General features: G+C 38.1%; 1 protein-coding gene across 10 annotated transcripts in view; it reads right to left on the bottom strand.

Moving 5' to 3' along the window:
• Nucleotides 1-19,953, bottom strand: part of LOC103304301 (leukocyte surface antigen CD47-like) — a 131,202-nt gene that overhangs the window by 44,476 nt on the left and 66,773 nt on the right. For all 10 annotated transcript variants that reach the window (XM_054714008.1, XM_054714009.1, XM_054714003.1 and 7 more), the window contains 2 exons: nt 13,826-14,173; nt 9,282-9,368 (listed from right to left, as the gene is read on the bottom strand). In XM_054714008.1, coding sequence (XP_054569983.1) covers nt 9,282-9,368; nt 13,826-14,173 — 435 coding nt within the window. The remainder of the gene's footprint in view (nt 1-9,281; nt 9,369-13,825; nt 14,174-19,953) is intronic.

Genomic DNA, 19,953 nt, shown 5'->3' with positions numbered 1-19,953 from the left:
ACTTATCTTTCTCTGACTGACTTATTTCACTTAGCATGATACGCTCCAGATCCCTCCATGCTGTCTTAAAAGGTAAGAGATTCTTTTTTTTTCTGTTTCATAATATTCCATGGTATAAATGTACCACAGCTTTTTTATCCACTCATCTACTGATGGGCACTTGTGCTGTTTCCAGATCTTGGCTACTGTAAATAAGATCTGGAAACAGTTTAGTGCTGCTATGAACACAGAGATGCATACATTCTTTCTGATTGGTGTTTTGGGTTTCTTAAGATACATTCCTAGAAGTGGGATCACTGGGTCAAATGGTAGTTCCATACTTAATTTTTTGAGGAAACTCCATACTGTTTATCATAACAGCTGCACCAGTCGGCATCCCCATCAGCAGTGTACTAGGGTACCCTTTTCTCCACATCATCAACAGCACTTGTCATTTGTTGATTTGTTGGAGGTAGCCATTCTGACAGGTGTGAGCTGATATTTTATTATCATTTTAATTTGCATCTCTGATGATCAGTGAATGAGCATTTTTTTCATATGTCTCTTGGCCATCTATGTGTCCACTTTGGAGAATTTCTATTTAGGTCCTTTGCCCATTTTTAAATTGGATTATTTGTCTAACTTTTGTAAAGTTGTGTGAGTTCCTTATATATTTTGGATATTAACCATTTATCAGATTTATCATTGCCAAATATGTTCTCCCATACACCGGGCTCCTTTTCTTGTTGTTGATGGTTTCATTTGCTGTGCAGAAGCTTTTTATTTTGATGTAGTCCTATTTGTTTTCTCCTTAGTTTCCTTTGCCCTAGGAGAAGTGTCTATAAGCAATATCTAAGATTTTGCTGCTTAGATAACTTCTAGGATTTTTATGGTTTCCTGACTTACATTTAGGTCTTTTATCTATCTTGAGTTTTGTTCTTCTGTATTGTATAAATTGGTGGTCTAGATTAATTTTTCCCATGTATCTATCCAATTTTCCCAACAGCATTTATTGTAGAGACTGTCTTGACTCCATTGTATGCTCTTGCCTCCTTTGTCAAGTATTACTAGGTGTACCAGTTAATAATGTATATTTTTTCAATAGATGGAATTACACATATATTGATATATACACAATTTGATGTGTGCTATTTCGTTGTATTGACAACAAGCCTCAAAACTTCATATGTCAAATTTGCTGAAGGTGTTAACATCATAGATAGTGTTACGCTTAAAAATGTTGAATTTCATGCCAAAAAAAAGAGCATTTGTGGGAAGTTTCAGTTCGTTACTTTATTTTGAAGAAAAGTGCTGCTAAAAGGTATTGTATACTTTGGGAAGCTTATGGTACATGCTCCATCTCAAGATACTTGTGAATGCTGGTTTAAATGCTTTAAAAGTGATGATTTTGATGTGAAAGACAAAGAACGTCCAGGTCAACCAAAAAAGTTTTAAGACCAACAATTACAAGCATTTTTGGATGAAGATGCGTGTCAAACTCAAAAACAACTTGCAGAAAGATTAAACGTTGCTCAGCAAACAATTTCTGATTGTTTACAAGCAATGGGAAAGATTTTAAAGGAAGGAAAATGGGTGCCACATCAGCTGAATGAAAGACAAATGGAAAACCGAAAAGTCATCAGTAAAACGTTGCTTCAATGGCACGAAAGAAAGTCTCTTTTTGCATTGAATCGTGACTGATGATGAAAAGTGGGTTTATTTTGAAAATCACAAATGCACAAAATCCTGGGTTGATCCTGTTCAACCACCAACATCAACTGCAAGGCAAAATCACTTCGGAAAGAAGACAATGCTCTGCGTTTGGTGATATCAGGAAGGTGTGGTGTATTATGAGCTTCTAAAACCAGGTGAAACAGTTAATACTGGTAGCTACCAACAACAAATAATCAATTTGAACCACGCTTTGATTGTGAAATGACCAGAATGTGCCAGAAGACATGGCAAAGTAGTTTTGCTTCACCATCACACACTTCAAAACCAATTAAAGACACATTAAAAAGATTTTGCCTGGGAAGTATTAACCTACCTGCCATATTCAATAGACCTTTCTCCTTCAGATTACAACTTGTTTCGATAGATGGTACTGGCTCTTTCTGAGAAGCACTTCAAAACACATGAAGAAGTGAAAAATTGTGTTTCTGAATGGTTTGCCTCAAAACAAGAAAAGTTCTATTGGGAAAGTATCCACAAATTACCTGAAAGATGGGAGAAATGTGTAGCTAGCGATGGACATTACTATGAATAAAGCACTTTTGATGTTTCTCTTTAAATTATCGTGTTTTCTTTTATTACAAAATCCACATTATAAACCGCAAAAAAAAAGTAATGGCTTGGATCAAATTTGGGGGATCTCTGTTCTGTTCCATTGATCTATATGCCTGTTCTTGTGCCAATACCAGACTGTTTTGCCTAGAGTAGCCTTGTAGTGTAAGTTGATATCTGGTATTGTGATTCCTCCAACTTTGTTCTTCTTTCTCAAGATTGCTGCAGCTATTTGGGGTCTTTTTTGGTTCTATATAATGTTTTGGAATATTTGTTCTAGATATGTAAAATATGCTGTTGGTATTTCAATAGGGATTGAATTGAATCTGTAGATTTCTTTGGGTAGTATGGACATTTTAATGATGTTGATTCTAGCAATCCATGAACACAGAATATTCTTCCACTCATTTATATCTTCTTCTATCTCATTTTTCAATGCCCTGTGTTTTCCAAGTACAAGTGTTTTACCTCATTGGTTAACTGTATTCTTAAGTATCTTAATTTTTTTTTGTTGCACTGGTAAATGGGATTGTTTTTTAGTTCCTCTTTCTGAGAATTCATTGTTGTTGAATAAAAAAGCCATCCATTTTTGGGTGCTGGTTTTGTATCCTGCCAAATTCATTTATTAAATCTAGTAGTTTTTTGATGGAGTCATCAGGGTTTTCTATGTACAATATCATGTCATCTGCGAATAATGAGAGTTTTACTTCCTCCTTTCCAATTTGGATGCCTTTTATTTCTTGTTCTTGTCTGATCGCTGTGGCTAGAACTTCCAGTACTATGATGAATAAGAATGGTAAAAGCGGATATCCCTGTCTTGTTCCTGTTCTTAGGGGAAATGGTTTTAGTTTTTGAACATTGAATAAGATGTTTGCTGTAGGTTTGTCATGTATGGCCTTTATCATGTTGAGATATGTTCCCTCTATTCCTACTTTGCTGAAAGTTTTTATCAAAAATGGGTGTGGGGCCCTAGCTGGTTTGGCTCAGTCTATAGAGTATCAGCCTAAAGAATAAAGGTTCAATTCTGGTCAAGGGCATGCATGTACCTTAGTTGCAGGCTTCTCCCTGGCTCTGGCCCTGGTTGTGGCATGTGTGGGAGGCAGCTAATCGATGTGTTTCTCTCACACCGATGTTTCTCTCTTTCTTTCCCTCTCTCTTCCACTCTCTCTAAAAATCAATGAAAATGTATCCTCGGGTGAGGATTAAAAAATCCTATATAATAAAAGGGTAATATGGAAATTGACTCTACTGGCATAAAGACCACAAATGACAGATCGCTATGATGCATACTGACCACCAGGGGCAGACGGTCAATGCAGGAGCTGCCCCCAGGTGGTCAGTGCTCTCCCCATAGAGGGAGCTCTGCTCAGCCAGAAACCAGGCTGATGGCTGGGAGCACAGCAGCAGTGGCAGGAGCCTCTTCCGCCTCCTCAGCAGTGCTAAGGATGTCTGACTGCACTCAGTTCTTCTCCCTGTGGGGAGCAGGCCAGGCTGAGGGACACCCCCAACCCCTAGTAATCATAAAATTAAATTTAAAAAGTGTGTGTTGGATTTTGTTGAATGCCTTTTTGCATCTATTGATATGATCATGTGATCTTTATCTTTCAATTTGCTTATGTGATGTATTACTTTTATTGATTTGCAAATTTTGTAACAGCCTTGCAACTCCAGAATAAATACCACTTGTTCATGGTATATGATCTTTTTAATATATTGCTGGATGCAATTTGCTAATATTTTGTTGAGGATTTTAACCTCTATGTTCATCTGGGATATTATCCTATAATTCTCTTTTTTTGTAGTGTCTTTCTCTGGTTTTGGAATTAGGATAATGCTGGCCTTGTAAAAAGAGCTTGGAAGTGTTGCTTCCTTTTGTTTTTGTTTTTTTTTTTTGAATCATGTGAGGAGGATAGGTGTTTATTCTTCTTTGAATGTTTCGTAAAACTCCCCTGTGAAGCCATCTGACCCAGACTTTAGTTTGCTGCGAGTTTTTTTATTACTGCTTTTATTTCATCAGTTATTATTGGCCTACTCAGGTTTTCTGATTCTTTCTGCTTCAGCTTTGGAAGATTGTATTTTTTTTTAGGAATTTATCCATTTCATCCACATTGTCCAACTTGTTGGTATATAATTGTTCATAATATTTTCTTACAATTCTTTGTATTTCTGTGGTGTCAGTGGTTACATCACCACTTTCGTTTCTGATTTTACTTATTTGCGTCCTCTCTCTTTGTTTCTTGATGAGTCTAGCTAATGGTTCATCAATCTTGTCTATCCTTTCAAAGAGCCAGCTCTTGGTTTCACTGATTTTTTTTTTTTTTTTTTTGTTCTATGTCATTTATTTCTGCTCTAATCTTTATTATTTTCTTATGTTTACTTACTAGGGCTTTTCTTTTTTTCTTTCTAATTCTTTAAATTGTAGGGTTGGATAATTTATTAAAAGTTTTTTTGTTTTGTTTTTTGAGGTAGGCCTGTAGTGCTATGAACTTCCCTCTCAGTACTGCTTTTGCTGTGTCCCAGAGATTTGGGGTTGTTGTGTGTTCATTTTCATTTGTTTTCAGTATGATTTTGATTTCTTTCCTGATCTCATTGGTAACCCATTCATTGTTAATAACATGCTAGTTAGCCTCTCCATGTGTTTGAATTTTGGGGGGTGTTTTTACTATAATTGATTTCTAATTTCATTCCACTGTGATCTGAGAAGATACTTGATATGATTTCAATATTCTTGTACTAGTAGAGACTTGTTTCATGTCCTAATATGTGGTCTATCTTTGTGAATGGTAAATGTGCACTTGAGGAGAATGTATATTCTGCAGCTTTGTGGTAAAATATTCTATAAATGTCAATTAAATCCATCTGATCCAGTGTGTTCTTTAGTCAGTTTTCTTGTTAATTTTTGTCTGGGAGATCTATCCAGTGAAGTCAGCGGGGTGTTAATCTCCCCTGCTATGACTGTGTTGTTGTCAATCTCTCTCTTAAAGTCCTCTAGAAGTATTTGTTATATATTTAGGTGTTCCTATATTAGGTGCATATATGTTTACCAGAGTTATATGCTCTTGTTGGATCAATCCCTTTAGTATTATATAGTGACCTTTGTTGTCTCTTATGATAGCCTTCATTTTGATGTCTATTTTGTCAGACATGAGTATTGCTACCCCAGCTTTTTTTTTTTTTTCTTTTCCATTTGCATGGAAATTTTTTTGCCCATAACTTCACTCTCAGCCTGTATGAGTCTTTTGTTCTGAGGTGGGTCTCTTGTAGATAGCATATAGTTGGGTCATGATTTTGTATCCATTCAGCTATCCTATGTCTTTTGATTAGAGCATTTAATCCACTTCCATTTAAGGTTATTATTGGTAGGTACATATTTATTGACATTTTAATTCTGTATGCCTGAGTTCTTTTTCTAGTTATTCTTCTTATTACAACAGTCCATTGAGCATTTCTTGTAATGCTGGCTTGGTGGTGAAATACTTCTTTAGCCTTCCCCCCATCCCCCCACCCCTGCCCCCCGGGAAGCTCTTTATTCATCATCTATTTTGAATGATAGCCCTGCTAGATATACTAATCTTGGTTTCAGATCCATGCTTTTCATTACTGTGAATACTTCATTCCAATCGCTTCTGGCATGTAGAGTTTCTTATGAGAAATCAGATGTCAGCCTTATGGGAAATCCTTTGGAGGTAACAGTTTTGTTTTCTTTTGCTGCCTTTAAGATTCTCTCTTTGCCCTAACCAGTTTGTCTCAGTGGATAGAGTGTCTGCCTACGGAATGAAGGGTCCCGGGTTCAATTCTGGTCAAGGGTATGTACCTTGGTTGTGGGCACATCCCCAGTGGGGGGTGTGCAGGAGGTGGCTGATCAATGTTTCTCTCTCATCGATGTTTCTAACTCTCTGTCCCTCTCCCTTCCTCTCTGTAAAAAATCAATAATATATATTAAGATTCTCTCTTTGCCTTTAATATTTGGCACCCTATATATAACAGTGGTTCTCAACCTTTCTAATGTCGCGACCCTTTAATATAGTTCCTCATGTTGTGGTGATCCCCAACCATAAAATTATTTTTGTTGCTAATTTATAACTGTAATTTTTCTACTGTTATGAATCTTAATGTAAATATCTGTGTTTTCTGATGATCTTAGGCAACCCTGCTAGCGGTTCTCAACCTGTGGGTCTCAACCCACTGGTTGAGAAGCGCTGCTGTAGAGCCTAAGACCTTTGGAAAACACAGATATTTACATTATGATTCATTAACAGTAGCAAAATTACAGTTATGAAGTAGCAACAAAAATAATTTTATGGTTGGGGGTCACCACAACATGAGGAACTGCATTAAATGGTCATGGCATTAGAAAGGTTGAGAACCACTGTTATATAATAAAGAGGTAATATTCAAATTGACCATCACTCCAACACACAAGATGTCCACCCCCATGTGGTCAAAGATGGCTGCCCCCATGTGAACACAAGATGGCTGCCACAAGTTTGCCAGCAGGGGAGGGCAGTTATGGGCGATCATACCAGCAGGGAAGGGCATTTGGGAGGAACCAAGCCTACAAGGGAGGGCAGTTATGGGTGACCCAGCTGGCAGAGGAGGGCAGTTGGGGTGACCAGGCCTGCAGGGGAGGGCAGTTAGAGGTGACCGGACTGGCAGAGGAGGGCAGTGAGGGGTGATCAAGCCTGCAGGGGAGAGCAGTTGGGGGGTAACAGGCCTGCAGGGGAGGGCAGTTGGATGTGACAAAGCCTGCAGGGGAGGCCAGTTAGGGGCAAGCAAGCTGGCAAGGTAGGGCAGTTAGGGGTGACCAGGCCTGCAGGGTAGGGCAGTTGGGGAGGAACAAGCCTGCAGGGGAGAGCAGTTGGATGTGACAAAGCTAAGCAGGGGAGGTCAGTTGGGGGGGACCAGGCCTGCAGGGGAGGACAGTTAGGGGTGACTAGGCCTGCAGGGGAGGATAGTTATGGGCAACCAGGCCAGCAGGGGAGGGCAGTTAGGGGTGACCGGCTGGCAAAGGAGGGCAGTGAGTTGTGATCAAGCCTGCAGGTGAGTGCCGTTGGGGGTGACCAAGCCTGAAGGAGAGGGAAGTTGGTGGGGACCAGGCCTGAAGGGGAGGGCAGTTGGGGGTTACCAGGCCTGCAGTGGAGGAAAGTTAGGGGAAACCAGGCCAGCAAGAGAGGGCAGTTAGGGCCAATCAGGCCAGAAGGGGAGCAGTTAGCTGTCAATCAGGCTGGCAGGCATAAGTGGTTAGGGGCTACTACGCAGGAAGGCAGGTGAGCAGTTGGGATCCAGCAGTCCTGGATTGTGAGAGGGCAGTTGGACATCCCTTGAGGGGTCCCAGATTGGAGAGGGTGCAGGCAGGGCTGAGGGACACATACCTCCTCCTGTGCATGAATTTCGTGCACCAGGCCTCAAGTTTTAATTATGCTGTGTCTGGGCATGGATCTGTGTGGGTTCTTCTTGCTTGGGGTTCTCTATACCTCCTGTACATTTTCCTTTACCAGGTTATGGAAATTTTAGGCCATTATTTCTTCAAACAAGTTCTCTATCCCTTTTTGCCTCTTCTGCTATTTGAATATTGTGGTTTTTTTTACATTGTCTCACAGCTCGTTTAAGTTGTCCTCCTGTTTTTTAAGTGTTTGTTTTTGTTTTGCTTCCTTTTTGGTCCTCTGATTGAGTGATATTTTTTCAACCCTGTCTTCTAATTCACTGATTTGGTTCTCAGCTTCCCCTAATTTGCTGTGTATTCCTTCCAATGTGTTCTTTATTTGTGCTATGTCATTCTTTACATCTGTTTTCGTAGTTACCATGCTGTTGAGCATCTTTGTCATCATTATTCTGAACTCTAGATCAGATAAATTTCTTATCTCCATTTCATTTATCTCTTCTTCTGAAGAATTCTCTTATTATTTCATTGGTGGTTGTTTCTTTGTCTCTTCATTATGGCTTCCTGTTTGGGTTTGTGACTATGTATTAGATAGATCTTCTGTGCCTTTCAATCTATATTGCACATGTGTCAAACACTGTTTCTGACTAATTAGATCAGGCAAATATTCAAAGCCTCCAGAGACTGCCTCTGGCTGCAGACTGATAGGTTTGCCTCTTGAATAGCCCTCAGGCAATTATCCATGGGTCTGGTGAGGTTTTAGTTTTTTTTAAACATGGTGGGGCAATTGCTTCACCCAGGAGGCTAATTATTATGCTCTAAAATGGCCTCAGAAACTAAACCATGGGGTAGGTGTCTTCCAATAGGGTGGGTCAACTATCTTCTCCACAGGCACAGCTGCCTATATAGGAAATGTCTGCATGAGAAAGATGACTTCTGCAGCATGAGGGAATGACTCAGCATCAGAAACTGAGGTGTCTGCTTCCTGAGTTCTAACCCCAGAGATCCTGATCCTCAGTTTTGCTTACACAGCTCCAGTCCACTCTGTTCTCCCTCTGCCAGAGCACAAGGTGAGTTACTCCACAGAGAACTTTGTGCATTGGCCCTTTAATAGGGTACCTGCATTTCCAGCCATTTCTCCCTGGAAGACAGCTACCCTGCTGCTTTTAACAGTCATATGTTATGTGAATACCCTTTCTCAGTTCTGGTGCTCTCCTGGAGTGCTAAGCTTGGGGATTAGACCCCAGAGTTCTCAGTAGTAAACCCCACAGTTGAAATATCTCTCCATAACTTCAGTTGCTATCTGTGGGAGCCCGGCCAGTCCTTTCATGACTCTGCCTCTCCTACCAGTCTCTATGAGGTCTCCATTTTCCATCCTCATTTATCCGGATTCTTTCCAGTGAATCTTCTGTTGATTATTCACAAAGTTATTCTGTATTTTAGTTGTCGTTCCAGTTTGGTCCTGGGAGTTTGTCCTCGCAGCATCAACATACTACAGTGCCACTTTTTCTGCATATTCTTATTTATAACATTATCACATTTCCTAATACAACTTAAATAGAATATTTCACCAATAATGCCTCCTTAAAATGGCAATTTCATCACTAAAACATAAATAAAAATGGAAACAAGTACTTACTCACAATATCACTTCCCCAGAACATAAGCACAGACAACATTGGGAAAATAATAATAAGGATATGGTCATTTGCAGAAAACCATGAAGCTGGGAAGGAAAAAAAAAACACACACAAAAATCATTATTAATATTTATTATAATAAATTTATGTCCAACCAATTAATGGTCAACAATGTTATTTATTGTGGAGATGGAAAATTAAAATAATAAATTAAAACTGTGGCCTTATATAAATACATAAATAATTACAGATATATTTAATTAAAATGACAAATATTAAGGAAACAAAAAAATAGTTATTTATTTTCCACCACATTTTCCCTAAGGTGTGATTTATGGAAGGAGGTAGTATACCCCAGAAGCTGAGAAAAGGGCTCTAGAGCCACACTGCCTGGGTTTGAAACACAATTCTAATTTACAATCTTTGTGATTTTGGACAATCTAACACCTTTCTGTTCTTCAGTTGCTACACAGGTACAAGAAGTAATGACCCCCTGAAGGACTGTAGTTAACTGTTAACAAAGTTAAGATATGAAAAGGGCTAAAAACAAAGTTTGACCCCTCAAAGTGCTCAGTGAACATTAACTACAGTTATTATTACATCCTCCTAGAGTGATTGCCTGTATGTGTAATGTGCCAAAAATTTGCCTTAAAGCAAGAGTTGTCTTCCTGTAAAGACTGACTCAGGGGACAAAAGTGAGGAACTAATGCAACTGGGTACCATACACTTGGTTTTAATGTGACCTAAGACAGACAGATGTGAGCCTGAGCTTTCCTGAAACTTACTTTGGAACAGAAGATGACTTCATAAATAATTAGTCTTTAAATGACTATTGACAAAAAGTAACATGAGGAGCTTTAGGTAGTAAGGAAGCTTCTATCAAGTGGAACATGTGTTACCCAAACAGTGAAAATGCAGGTACCCATCCTATAGAAAGGAAATTGTGATATTAAGTCTTCCAATGAAATTTGCTGAGAACTTTTAAAAATCATGTTTAATTCCATCTGATCAATGCTTAAGGCCATATTTTTATCTATGAAATTTCTCTTGTAACAATAAAGCCAGGTATATGCACTGAAAGCATTTCAGAGTTTGCCTAGACTGGAGGACATGCTGGGTGAGGAACACTCTGAACAGTACATAAGGCAAGCACTGGTGTAGCTCTGAAATTATCCCTTTCAAATCTCCCACTGCATTTGCATATGAGGATCCTTGTGGGCTTTCTCACCACAATGCAATCACACATTTCTTGGGTTAAGCTTATAATGCTAAACTCTGGTAAATGTTCACAATCACCCCCAGAATATAACACTATCAATTCTTATCTTTGAGATAGTAGCTTTCCAGATTCCAGCATTTTGCCCTGTACATGGCAGAGACTCAATAGGTTTACTATTGGTGGTTGAAATAGTCATAGGGCAGTTTACTGAGTGAACAGAAAACAGGCTTTTTTGATGCTCCCATGGTTGTAGATCCACCAAGAGACTGATGTTTTCAGGTACCCAGAATCAATGCCACTTTAATTTCCAACTGAATTACTGAACATCTTCCTATACCAAAGAAAGCCCATTTCCATTCAGACTAAAATGCTATAGAAAGATCCTTTCTGAATTACGCTTAGGTTTCCATATGCCTGAAGGATCTAGTAAAAACTCTATAATCTAATGACTATTTTTAATCAACTTATTTTCCTCTATCCACTTTATTATTTGGTTTTGAAATATTAACTTCTCAATTCTTATAATGATTATATGAAGAACTATGAACCCCTTCTTTACCATTGAAAAAATGAAGATACAGTGAATTAAGGATCTTAAAGATGTATGACTCAAACTGGATCTTGATACTCCTCCACCCACACCCCAAATGGGAACAAAAATGGGCCACCATTAATCCATATTCTACTAGGTAGAATTCTCTAGTAAGAAATTTCTAGTTCTCATTTATGTATATATTTGCAAACAAACAAACAAACAAAAAAAGCACAACATAATAAAAATGGATTCCACTGCCTAAATACCCAGATTTCTCATGATGGGTAAATTCATCAAAATAAATTTTCAAGAACACTACTTCAATTAACAATTTTGGGCACAGGAGTTTCCTTCATTTCCCTTCAAAAAAGGGTGCAAAACTATGACAACACCAGATGCTGGCAAGGATGTGGGGGAATTACATCAGTCCTATGTTGCTGATGGGAATGTACAATGGAATAACCACTCTGGAATACAGTTTGGCAGTTTCTTCAGAAACTAAGCCTATACTTACATACAATCCCGCCATTGAACTTCTATGAATTTATCCAGAGAAATGAAGATTATTGTCATATAAAAACCTGTACATCATTGTATATAGAAATGTCATGAGCAAAAGCACAAAACAGCTGAAAATAACCAAGACGTGCTATAGTAAGTGGACGGCTCAACAAGGTGTGATATACCAATAGCATGGGATATTATTGACTGATTGAGAGAGAGAGAGAGAGAGAGAGAGAGAGAGAGAGAGATTGTTACATGATGCTGTTGCATGAATAGATCTCAAAAGCATTGTATTGACTGAAAGAAAAAAAAAAAGCCAGTCTCAAAAGATTACATGCTTTTATATAACATTTTTGAAATGACCGAAGTATTGATATGGAGAACAAATTGTGCTTGCCAGGTTAGGGATGGCAAGAAAGCAGGTGACTATAAAGAGGTTGCATGAGGCAGATGTTTGTATTAATGGGATAGTTCTATATTCTGATTGTGGTGGTCATTTCAGAAGTGTACACATGTGATAAAAAGAAAAATAAATATATATACATTGTACCATTGTGAACTGGGTGGTTTTGACATTTAACTTCTGTTACATAAAATGTAACCACTGGATGAAGCTGGCTAAGAGTACACAGCACCTCTCTGCTCTATCTTTGAAACTTCCCGTGAATCTGTAACTATTTCAAAAAATAAATATGGGTGCACAGCCAAAGGTCTGAGACCTCTGGTAGAATCTTCTACATTCTCTACAACAAATCACCACATTTGTATTTTAATGGCTCCAACAGTAAGCACAATTCTTATCAGGGCACTTAGAAAATAAAGATGAAACAATCACACAGAAATATACAAACTTTGTCTTTATCCCAGAGATTAGCATCCCTTTCCCATCCATCTTCATCCCATCTCCTGGCCTTTAAATCACGAGTTCACATTTCTCCTCCAGGCACCTACACACTATTCCAAAATCACCCTCCCCCATTGTGAGTTAATGAAATGTTCAATGGAGGAGAGATGTGTGATCAGAAAAGCCTTCCAAACTCTGCTCTAAGCCATCTCCTGCCCATGCTGCACCACACAGACACCCCTCTCATGACACCCCAGCTTCAACAACTCAGTACCTCACTTCATTAAATAAATGTCCCAGGAAGACAACCAACATTTGCAAAGTACTTTGGTTTACAAAGGACTGGTACACAAGGGATCTCATGATGCTTGTTAGACTGGAGAATACATAAAAGCAGGGATCTCATTTCAGGCCCATTGTACAGTTGAGGTAACTTTAACCCAGTGAAGTAACTTCTCAAATTCAATAGAGGCAAATAGGTAAGTTGCAGAATCAGAAGTCCTGGTTCCTAATCCTAAGCAATGTCAAAATATTCCATCAGAATTCACATCCCATTCCCAATCTGGTAATAGACATTTCATAACATGAAACACTAGAAGAATAGAAGGCAAGTAGTTAATTCAACTGAATGGTCTGATCCCATCTAAAGCAGAGGTTCTCAAAGGCTTGTCTAATCCTGAGAGCTTTCAAAATAGAAAGTCAGTATGCACCTGTATGTGGTTAACGTGATCAGCTGGCATGGCAATTACTAGAAAAGAAAGCAGATTGTTTACTTCAGCTAGCTTTACTGCTTTATGTAACTCACCACCCAAATCTGTGAAGAAAGGCACAATCATGGTGTTATAACCAAGGCTGCATTGAAATTAATTCTATTGGATCCCTAGCTCTCCCACATCTTGTCCAAGAAAAAGAACACATACCATAGCAGGAAACCTCAAGGAAACATTATAATGACCTGATTTTTTATTTTGTGATTCTCCTTCTAATCTATCCTTTGCAGCTGGAGCATGGCTGAGATTTGTCAGCCCTTGACCAAAGTGCCGGTAATAATAAATAAATAAGTAAATAAATAAATAAAACCCACAAACAAACAAAAACAACATAATTGGGAAAATCATGGAAAATTAATTACATGAAAGATAGAACTTTGATAGCAGCAAACAGAAATTGCAGATTAAATGATGCCAGGACCCCTACACCAGCAGTTTTCAGAACAAAAGTTTGAGAACCTGATAATACACAAATAACACAGCAAAGGAGTTTTAGAAAAGTTGAAGAGCAAGTAAAACTCATGATCTTAAAGCTGCTAGATATTACATTAACATTTATTAGGCATAATCTACTTTTTGATTCAAAGTAGTTCCTCGACCCATTGTGCCCCATTTCTAATAGGATTAGACTACTGCAGGACAAATAAAAGGGAAGATTATGGAATTCTTACCAGCAATGTATTTTAGTTCTGTGGTGGTGTTGCCTTCTCTAGTTAATTCTGATACTTCACAAGTGTAGTTTCCTGGGGCAGCTTGGTTCTTGTCCATCATCAAAGAGGCACTGCCTGTTAATAGTGCACCTGGTACGATGTATGCACTCGAAAAGTCACTGGTGGGCTTGGATTCATTTCTATCTCCATTATAGTAGAAAATGTATTTATTTCTGAATTTCCACTTTACAAACATTTCTTTAAGGCTCTTTGCCACCGAATTAGTGAATAAGCATGGGATGAGAACAGTCTTATTATTATTGGTGTATTCCACAGATTTGATTGTAGTAAATAATAGCTGAGTTTTAACTGGAAAAGAAAAAGAAAATAGTTTCATTTCACTATAGAATTCAATAAGGTAAGGTCTTAGGGATGTTACAAATCCTTAAGATAAAAGACAATGTTTCAATTGTCCCCTTAAGTAAGCAGTGCAGCTACAGAGAGAAGGCAGGCTTGATGAAAAAGTGGAACAAGTTACTTTCATATTAATATGCACAGATGGTAGACACCATTGTAACTTTTCCTTATTAGTTCTCAGAAATACATAGTATACATTACCAAGAGTATTGGGAATAAATTCAGCAACCTGTGTTGAAACATGCAGGTGTATATTTGGCTTCAGAAGCTTTGAAGTCATCATTGTTGCTTAGTGATGTATGTAGAAAAATATTGTTCTTACCATGGAAAATTTTTGAACAGAAAATCAAACTAAATATTATATTCAGTTTCAACTTCTATGTACTGCCTTTGAAAAGAACTTGCCTAACCCATATGAAATTTATCTCTATCTTTAGGTCACATTTCCAAACAGTGTGGTGAGCTATACTGTACTTTAATATAAAAAGTAAATCTGATGAATCACATCACATCTTTCCTCTAAGATGCAAAGTCTTAGAATGCTAAGGAGAAAAAATAATCTGTTGCTATTTCCCATTGCAAAATACAGAAAGCAATGGACATTTGGCATGCAAATAGTATAAAGAGTTATATATAACTTGAGGCCTGGTGCATGAAATTTTATGCACTGGAGAGGGGATGCTTCAGCCTGGCCTGCCCCCTCTTATAGTCCCGGAGACCTCAGTGGCGGGAGGTGACACGGCAATCAGGGAAGGCGATGCCCCATCACACCTCTACTGCTGCCACTGCCGGCACCACAAGCCTCAGCCCTGCACCTTGGGTGGCCCTCGGCGGCTGGGCAGCCACCATCGGAAGCTTGCCTGTGCCTCAGGCAAGCACTGGGCAGTTAGGAAGCCATTATCTGTGGATTGCCTGTGCCCTGGGCCAGACCTGGGTGGCTGGGCAGCTGCCATCCGAGGCTTGCCTGTCTCTTGGACTGGCCCTGGGTGGCCGGGGGGCTGAAGGGACTGGGAGACTGTGGAGGCAGGCACACAGAGAGGCCGGACCCACCAGGAGGTGGAACCAGTGGTGCCACATGCCTGCTGTCACAGCAGGTCTGAGGGGACTGGGCACTGTCATCTTGTGGCTGTGGACGCCGCCATCTTTGAGGGAATGGCAGTCAATTAGCATATTCCCTTCTTATTGGGTGTGGGTGCCACCATATTTGTGAGGGCATGATGGTCAAATAGCATATTCCCTCCTTATTAGATAGGATTGAAGGGTGTTTTCTAACTCCCACAATTCACTGAAACTACAGAACAATAATTACCAAATGCATATTACAGGTATTCCTTCCTCATAATAACCATAATAACCATAAATCACTCAACAAAAAGCTAAGAAACAGTTAAAATCAAGAATAGATATTGCTAATAAGTAGGTATATTCTACTAAACATGTCTCAATATGATAAACTACCAGTTGTCTTAAGAAACAGTGATTGGGAAGGTAATTGCAATCATTCATCCTTCACCTAAAATGTGCAAGATAGTAGAGAAATTGCAGTTCTCTTCCACATATTTCAGCCATTTATGTAACTCTTCTAAGTAGTTAGTTGGATTTTCCCTGAAAAAACAAAGCACTAACAAGTATCAATATCAATTTTAATAGGTCATCCTTACAATTCCTTCCTTCTATATAAATTGGGAATAAAACCCAGTGTCATAACATGTTATTATTCTAGGACCATTGTATTTGGTAAATGCCCATTTAGTTGAATGCTAGGATGCATAGTGAAATATGAACTGGACAAAGTTCAGAAAGCCTGAGTATAATTTCTATTTGTCACTTGTCAGGATGTGACCTTAAGCAAATCACTTACCTTTTCTATGTCTTGGTTTACTCTCTGCACATAACAAGATCAGAAATGAACACCTGATAGATTCACAGAATTGTGGCAAGTGTCAAAGGAGCAATTACATGGACAAGTGCCATCTCAACAATGCTGTGCTATACATATGCAGGTAATAATTTAAAAACTGGGCAAAACAGCATTTTTATGCAATGATCTAAACCTTCTCTGACTGGGAGGTGCAAATTTTCCGGAAGCCAATTCCAGCATGTTATAATTGCAAGAGTTTCATCAAAAGGTTGATGGAACTTTTTCTCAACAAGTGCTGAGTCACATATGTTATTGCCTGCTGGAATGGCTAAAGGCACTTCCCCAAACCTGAAAAGGATGATTGTTTGCTGCCAGACAGCTCAGGGCATCTTAATCTACATGTTATTGCCTCCTGTTGGCCAAACACCTGAACAGCCGTAGGCTAGTCCCCAATCTGACAGTGTTTCTGTACAAAATCCTACCATTTGGAGTGCATATCTCCACCTTGCCTTAGGACAATTTGTGTTAATAAAAAGCAAGGGGTCCTGAGACAAGGATAACTTAGTTTCTTTAGCTAGGCTCCTCTGACCCCCAATGCCTTTCAAAATTATCTTTTGTCTCTGGACTCTTACTTAAGTTACACACAACCTTTCTCCAGATTGCTGAATGCTTTTTAATGCCAGAACAAGAACCCTGGCATTAATGGCACCCAATGTGGGGCATTTGGAAAAGAAGGATTCACCTGAGAAGAAACAACACTGGTATGGTGGTAAGATTAAACTGTGTGTAAAACTTGTACTAGCTTTGGAAAAGTTGCAAAACCAGAATGGGCAAGGAAAATCTTTTGTTTAAGTCAGATTATAATGGGGAAGAATTTGGTTAAAAGGCAAAATTATAAAGAAATTGGAATATCAAAATTACTTTTAAAAAAATTGGTTTCTTGTTCAAGTTTAAAATCCTAATTTGTATTTGGAATTGAAAATCTGTAATAACAAATAAAACCCAGCTTCCAAATCCGACTCTGGTGCGGAGATATTCAAAGGTGGCTGGAGAGGGCAGAGCTATCAGCTCTCCCACAAAAAGGCTACTTAAAGCTTTGTTTAAAAATTATAGAAGAACTCATTGGGATAAACAAAATTAGGCTAAGGTCACCTTGGGTGCTAGCTATTACTTTGGAAAGTGAAATAGGAAAAAAATAAAAATCTGTCTTTTTCCATTAAGCATGCCTTTAATTGGGAAAAGATATGCGGCCAGGTCTGTTACTGAATCTCACCCCAAAGCAAGCGGGAGGTGGGGGAAGGGAGATACGTGGCAATGCAATATGGATGCCCACTCCCCTAGTATGATAATTTAAAGTCTCCTTCTCAAAATGAAAAGTTTTACAAAATTTAGAAATGTGTCTGGGATTTCTGTGCTCATAAAGAGAGAAGCTAGCTTAAAACAAATGCATGCAACTGTCTGATTTTTGGACATTTAGGTAGGGTTTTTAGCTAAGCTTAAATCTCTCTTTGTGATGGTACAAAAACTACTCTTTATTATGTGATGGTACAAAAACTACTCTTTATCTGCCATCTTAGGGAAAAAAAAACCAATCCTGGGGTTATACCCAGGACTGGTTTTTTTTTCCCTAAGATGGCAGATTTGACCCAGGGAAAAAATACAGGCTAGGTTCAAGGAACAAGACTGGTATTTCCATAATAAAGAGTAGTTTTTAAAATGTTAATGAACCGGGTTCAAAAGTTAATTTTAAGCCCGCAAAGAAAATCAGTAAATCATCTCTGTTACAAAAATTTGGCAAAGAAAATGCCATAAAATAATTATAATTGACTCTAGAATCTCAAAAATTGTTGAAACATCTACACTAATAAAAGAGAAACATGCAAATTGACTGTACCTCAGCTACGCCCACAAGCCAAGCCCACCAGCCAATCAGGAGCGAGTATGAAAATTAACCCAACCAAGATGACTGTGGCCACAGAGCGAGAAGGAGGCTTGGGTTTCCCTGGTGGCAACCCAAGCCTCCTGCTCTCTTCAGATCTGTGGCCACCACCATTTTGTTGGGATTTATTTAAATTCTATAATTGAAACTTTGTAGCCTTGAGCAGAGGGAGGCCTGAGCCGGCCAGGATGTGCGAGAAAGTTGGCTTCCTCCATTGCCAGGGAAACTCAAGCCTCCTGCTCATTCCATGGCCGCAGCCATCTTGGTTGGGTTAATTTGCATACACACTCCTGATTGGATGGTGGGCGTGGCTTATGGATGTAGTGGAGTGATGGTTAATTACTCTTTTATTAGATAGGATTATAATCTTTAAATCATATACACTGAGTGGCCATATTATTATGATCTCTGATATATATATATATATATATGTATATATATATATATATATATCCATATCCCTGTGCATGAATTCATGCATGGTGGGTAGGGTCTGGCCAGCCTGGCCATGGGGAGGGGAGGGGACATGGGTGGTTGGCTGACTTGCCTGCTGGTTGAACTCCTGGTCAAGGTGACAATTTCCATATTAGCCTTTTATTATATAGGATATACACTGAATGGTCAGATTATTATGAGTTGAGAGATCATAATAATCTGGCCACTCAGTATATATATATATTTGATTGTCTCTCCAAGTTAAATTTCAAGGCTGTAACAAAGGGATGATTTTTGGAAAACTCCAAGGACCCAGAGTGATTCAAAGAATTTGTTCTTTCTTCTTAAAGGAAATATTTTAAATTTAGCTGATTTAATATACTTGAATTCACATGGAATGCTTTATCAAATAAAAATTAATCAATATATTTACTTATATACATATATTTTAAATGTTATAAAGGTTTTGGCCTCTAAGGAGGGCAAAATAAAATAACAAACTATTTCTTAAAATCCAACAGCAGAATTTTAAGATGTAATTTTAACCCTTTGCACTCGCTTGCTCTTTTCTCGATTCCTTTATTCTACTCGGGATTTAATTTTTTAAATACCCCAGATTTTACAAAGTGCGACAGTAGAATAAAAAACTGGAGTTTCTTTTCATACAAACTTATTTATTTGGATTTTTTTATATTTCAAATTATTGATACATTCAAAGAGTAATTTTAATCTCGACATCTGAGTGCAAAAGGTTAATAACAAAAGCCTCTAGCTGCCTACATTTTAAACAGGCTGGAGGTGAAGCAGTGTTTGTGCCTTGTGAATTATACATATAAGTTTACTAAATTTGCTTGCTTTGCTTTTTCAATAAAAAATGCCTACTTTAAATACTTTATAAATTAACTTTTTAAAATATAATCAAGGTCTCATATAAATTAAGTTATATGAGAAGCCAATATTTTTAAAAGGAATTGAATCCTACTAAAATATTCTAAAGAATGTTACTGGGATTACCCATAATCCCTCTGTATATGCAAATAAGCCAAAGGGGATACTCTTTAAAAATAATATTCTAAGTTTAATAAAAAGGAGAAATTTTAAAATTTTGAAATCTTTTCCACTAATATTTACAGGGTAAACTAAATATTATTGTTTGCTAAATCTGACAATAAATAGTAGGCAACATATTGTAATGACAGTCATTGTAATATAGCCATTCAGATGCAAGACTCAGTATTCAAGCAGTAGCCCTGTAGGTTGCTTAGTGTAAAAAAGAAAGACCAAAATGTTTAAGAGCAAATCTCTAAAAGCTATCCTGGAAATAATCCTGGAAGGAAATAAAGAGAGGTTTCCTTCAAACATCTTAAGAACTGTAAATAAAAGTCAATATATTGGGTCTCATAAAGAAAAGTAAGTAATTTGTGTTTTTGCCTCTCTGACAAAGTTTATATAAAGTTACCCAAAGACTAATAGCATAAATTTAATTAATGCTATTTA

This window comes from Eptesicus fuscus, chromosome 3 (genome assembly GCF_027574615.1).
Source record: "Eptesicus fuscus isolate TK198812 chromosome 3, DD_ASM_mEF_20220401, whole genome shotgun sequence".
In the NCBI taxonomy this organism is placed as follows: Eukaryota; Metazoa; Chordata; class Mammalia; order Chiroptera; family Vespertilionidae; genus Eptesicus; species Eptesicus fuscus.
Note: the sequence above shows the minus strand (reverse complement) of the source record. Positions and strands in the feature narration are given on the sequence as shown.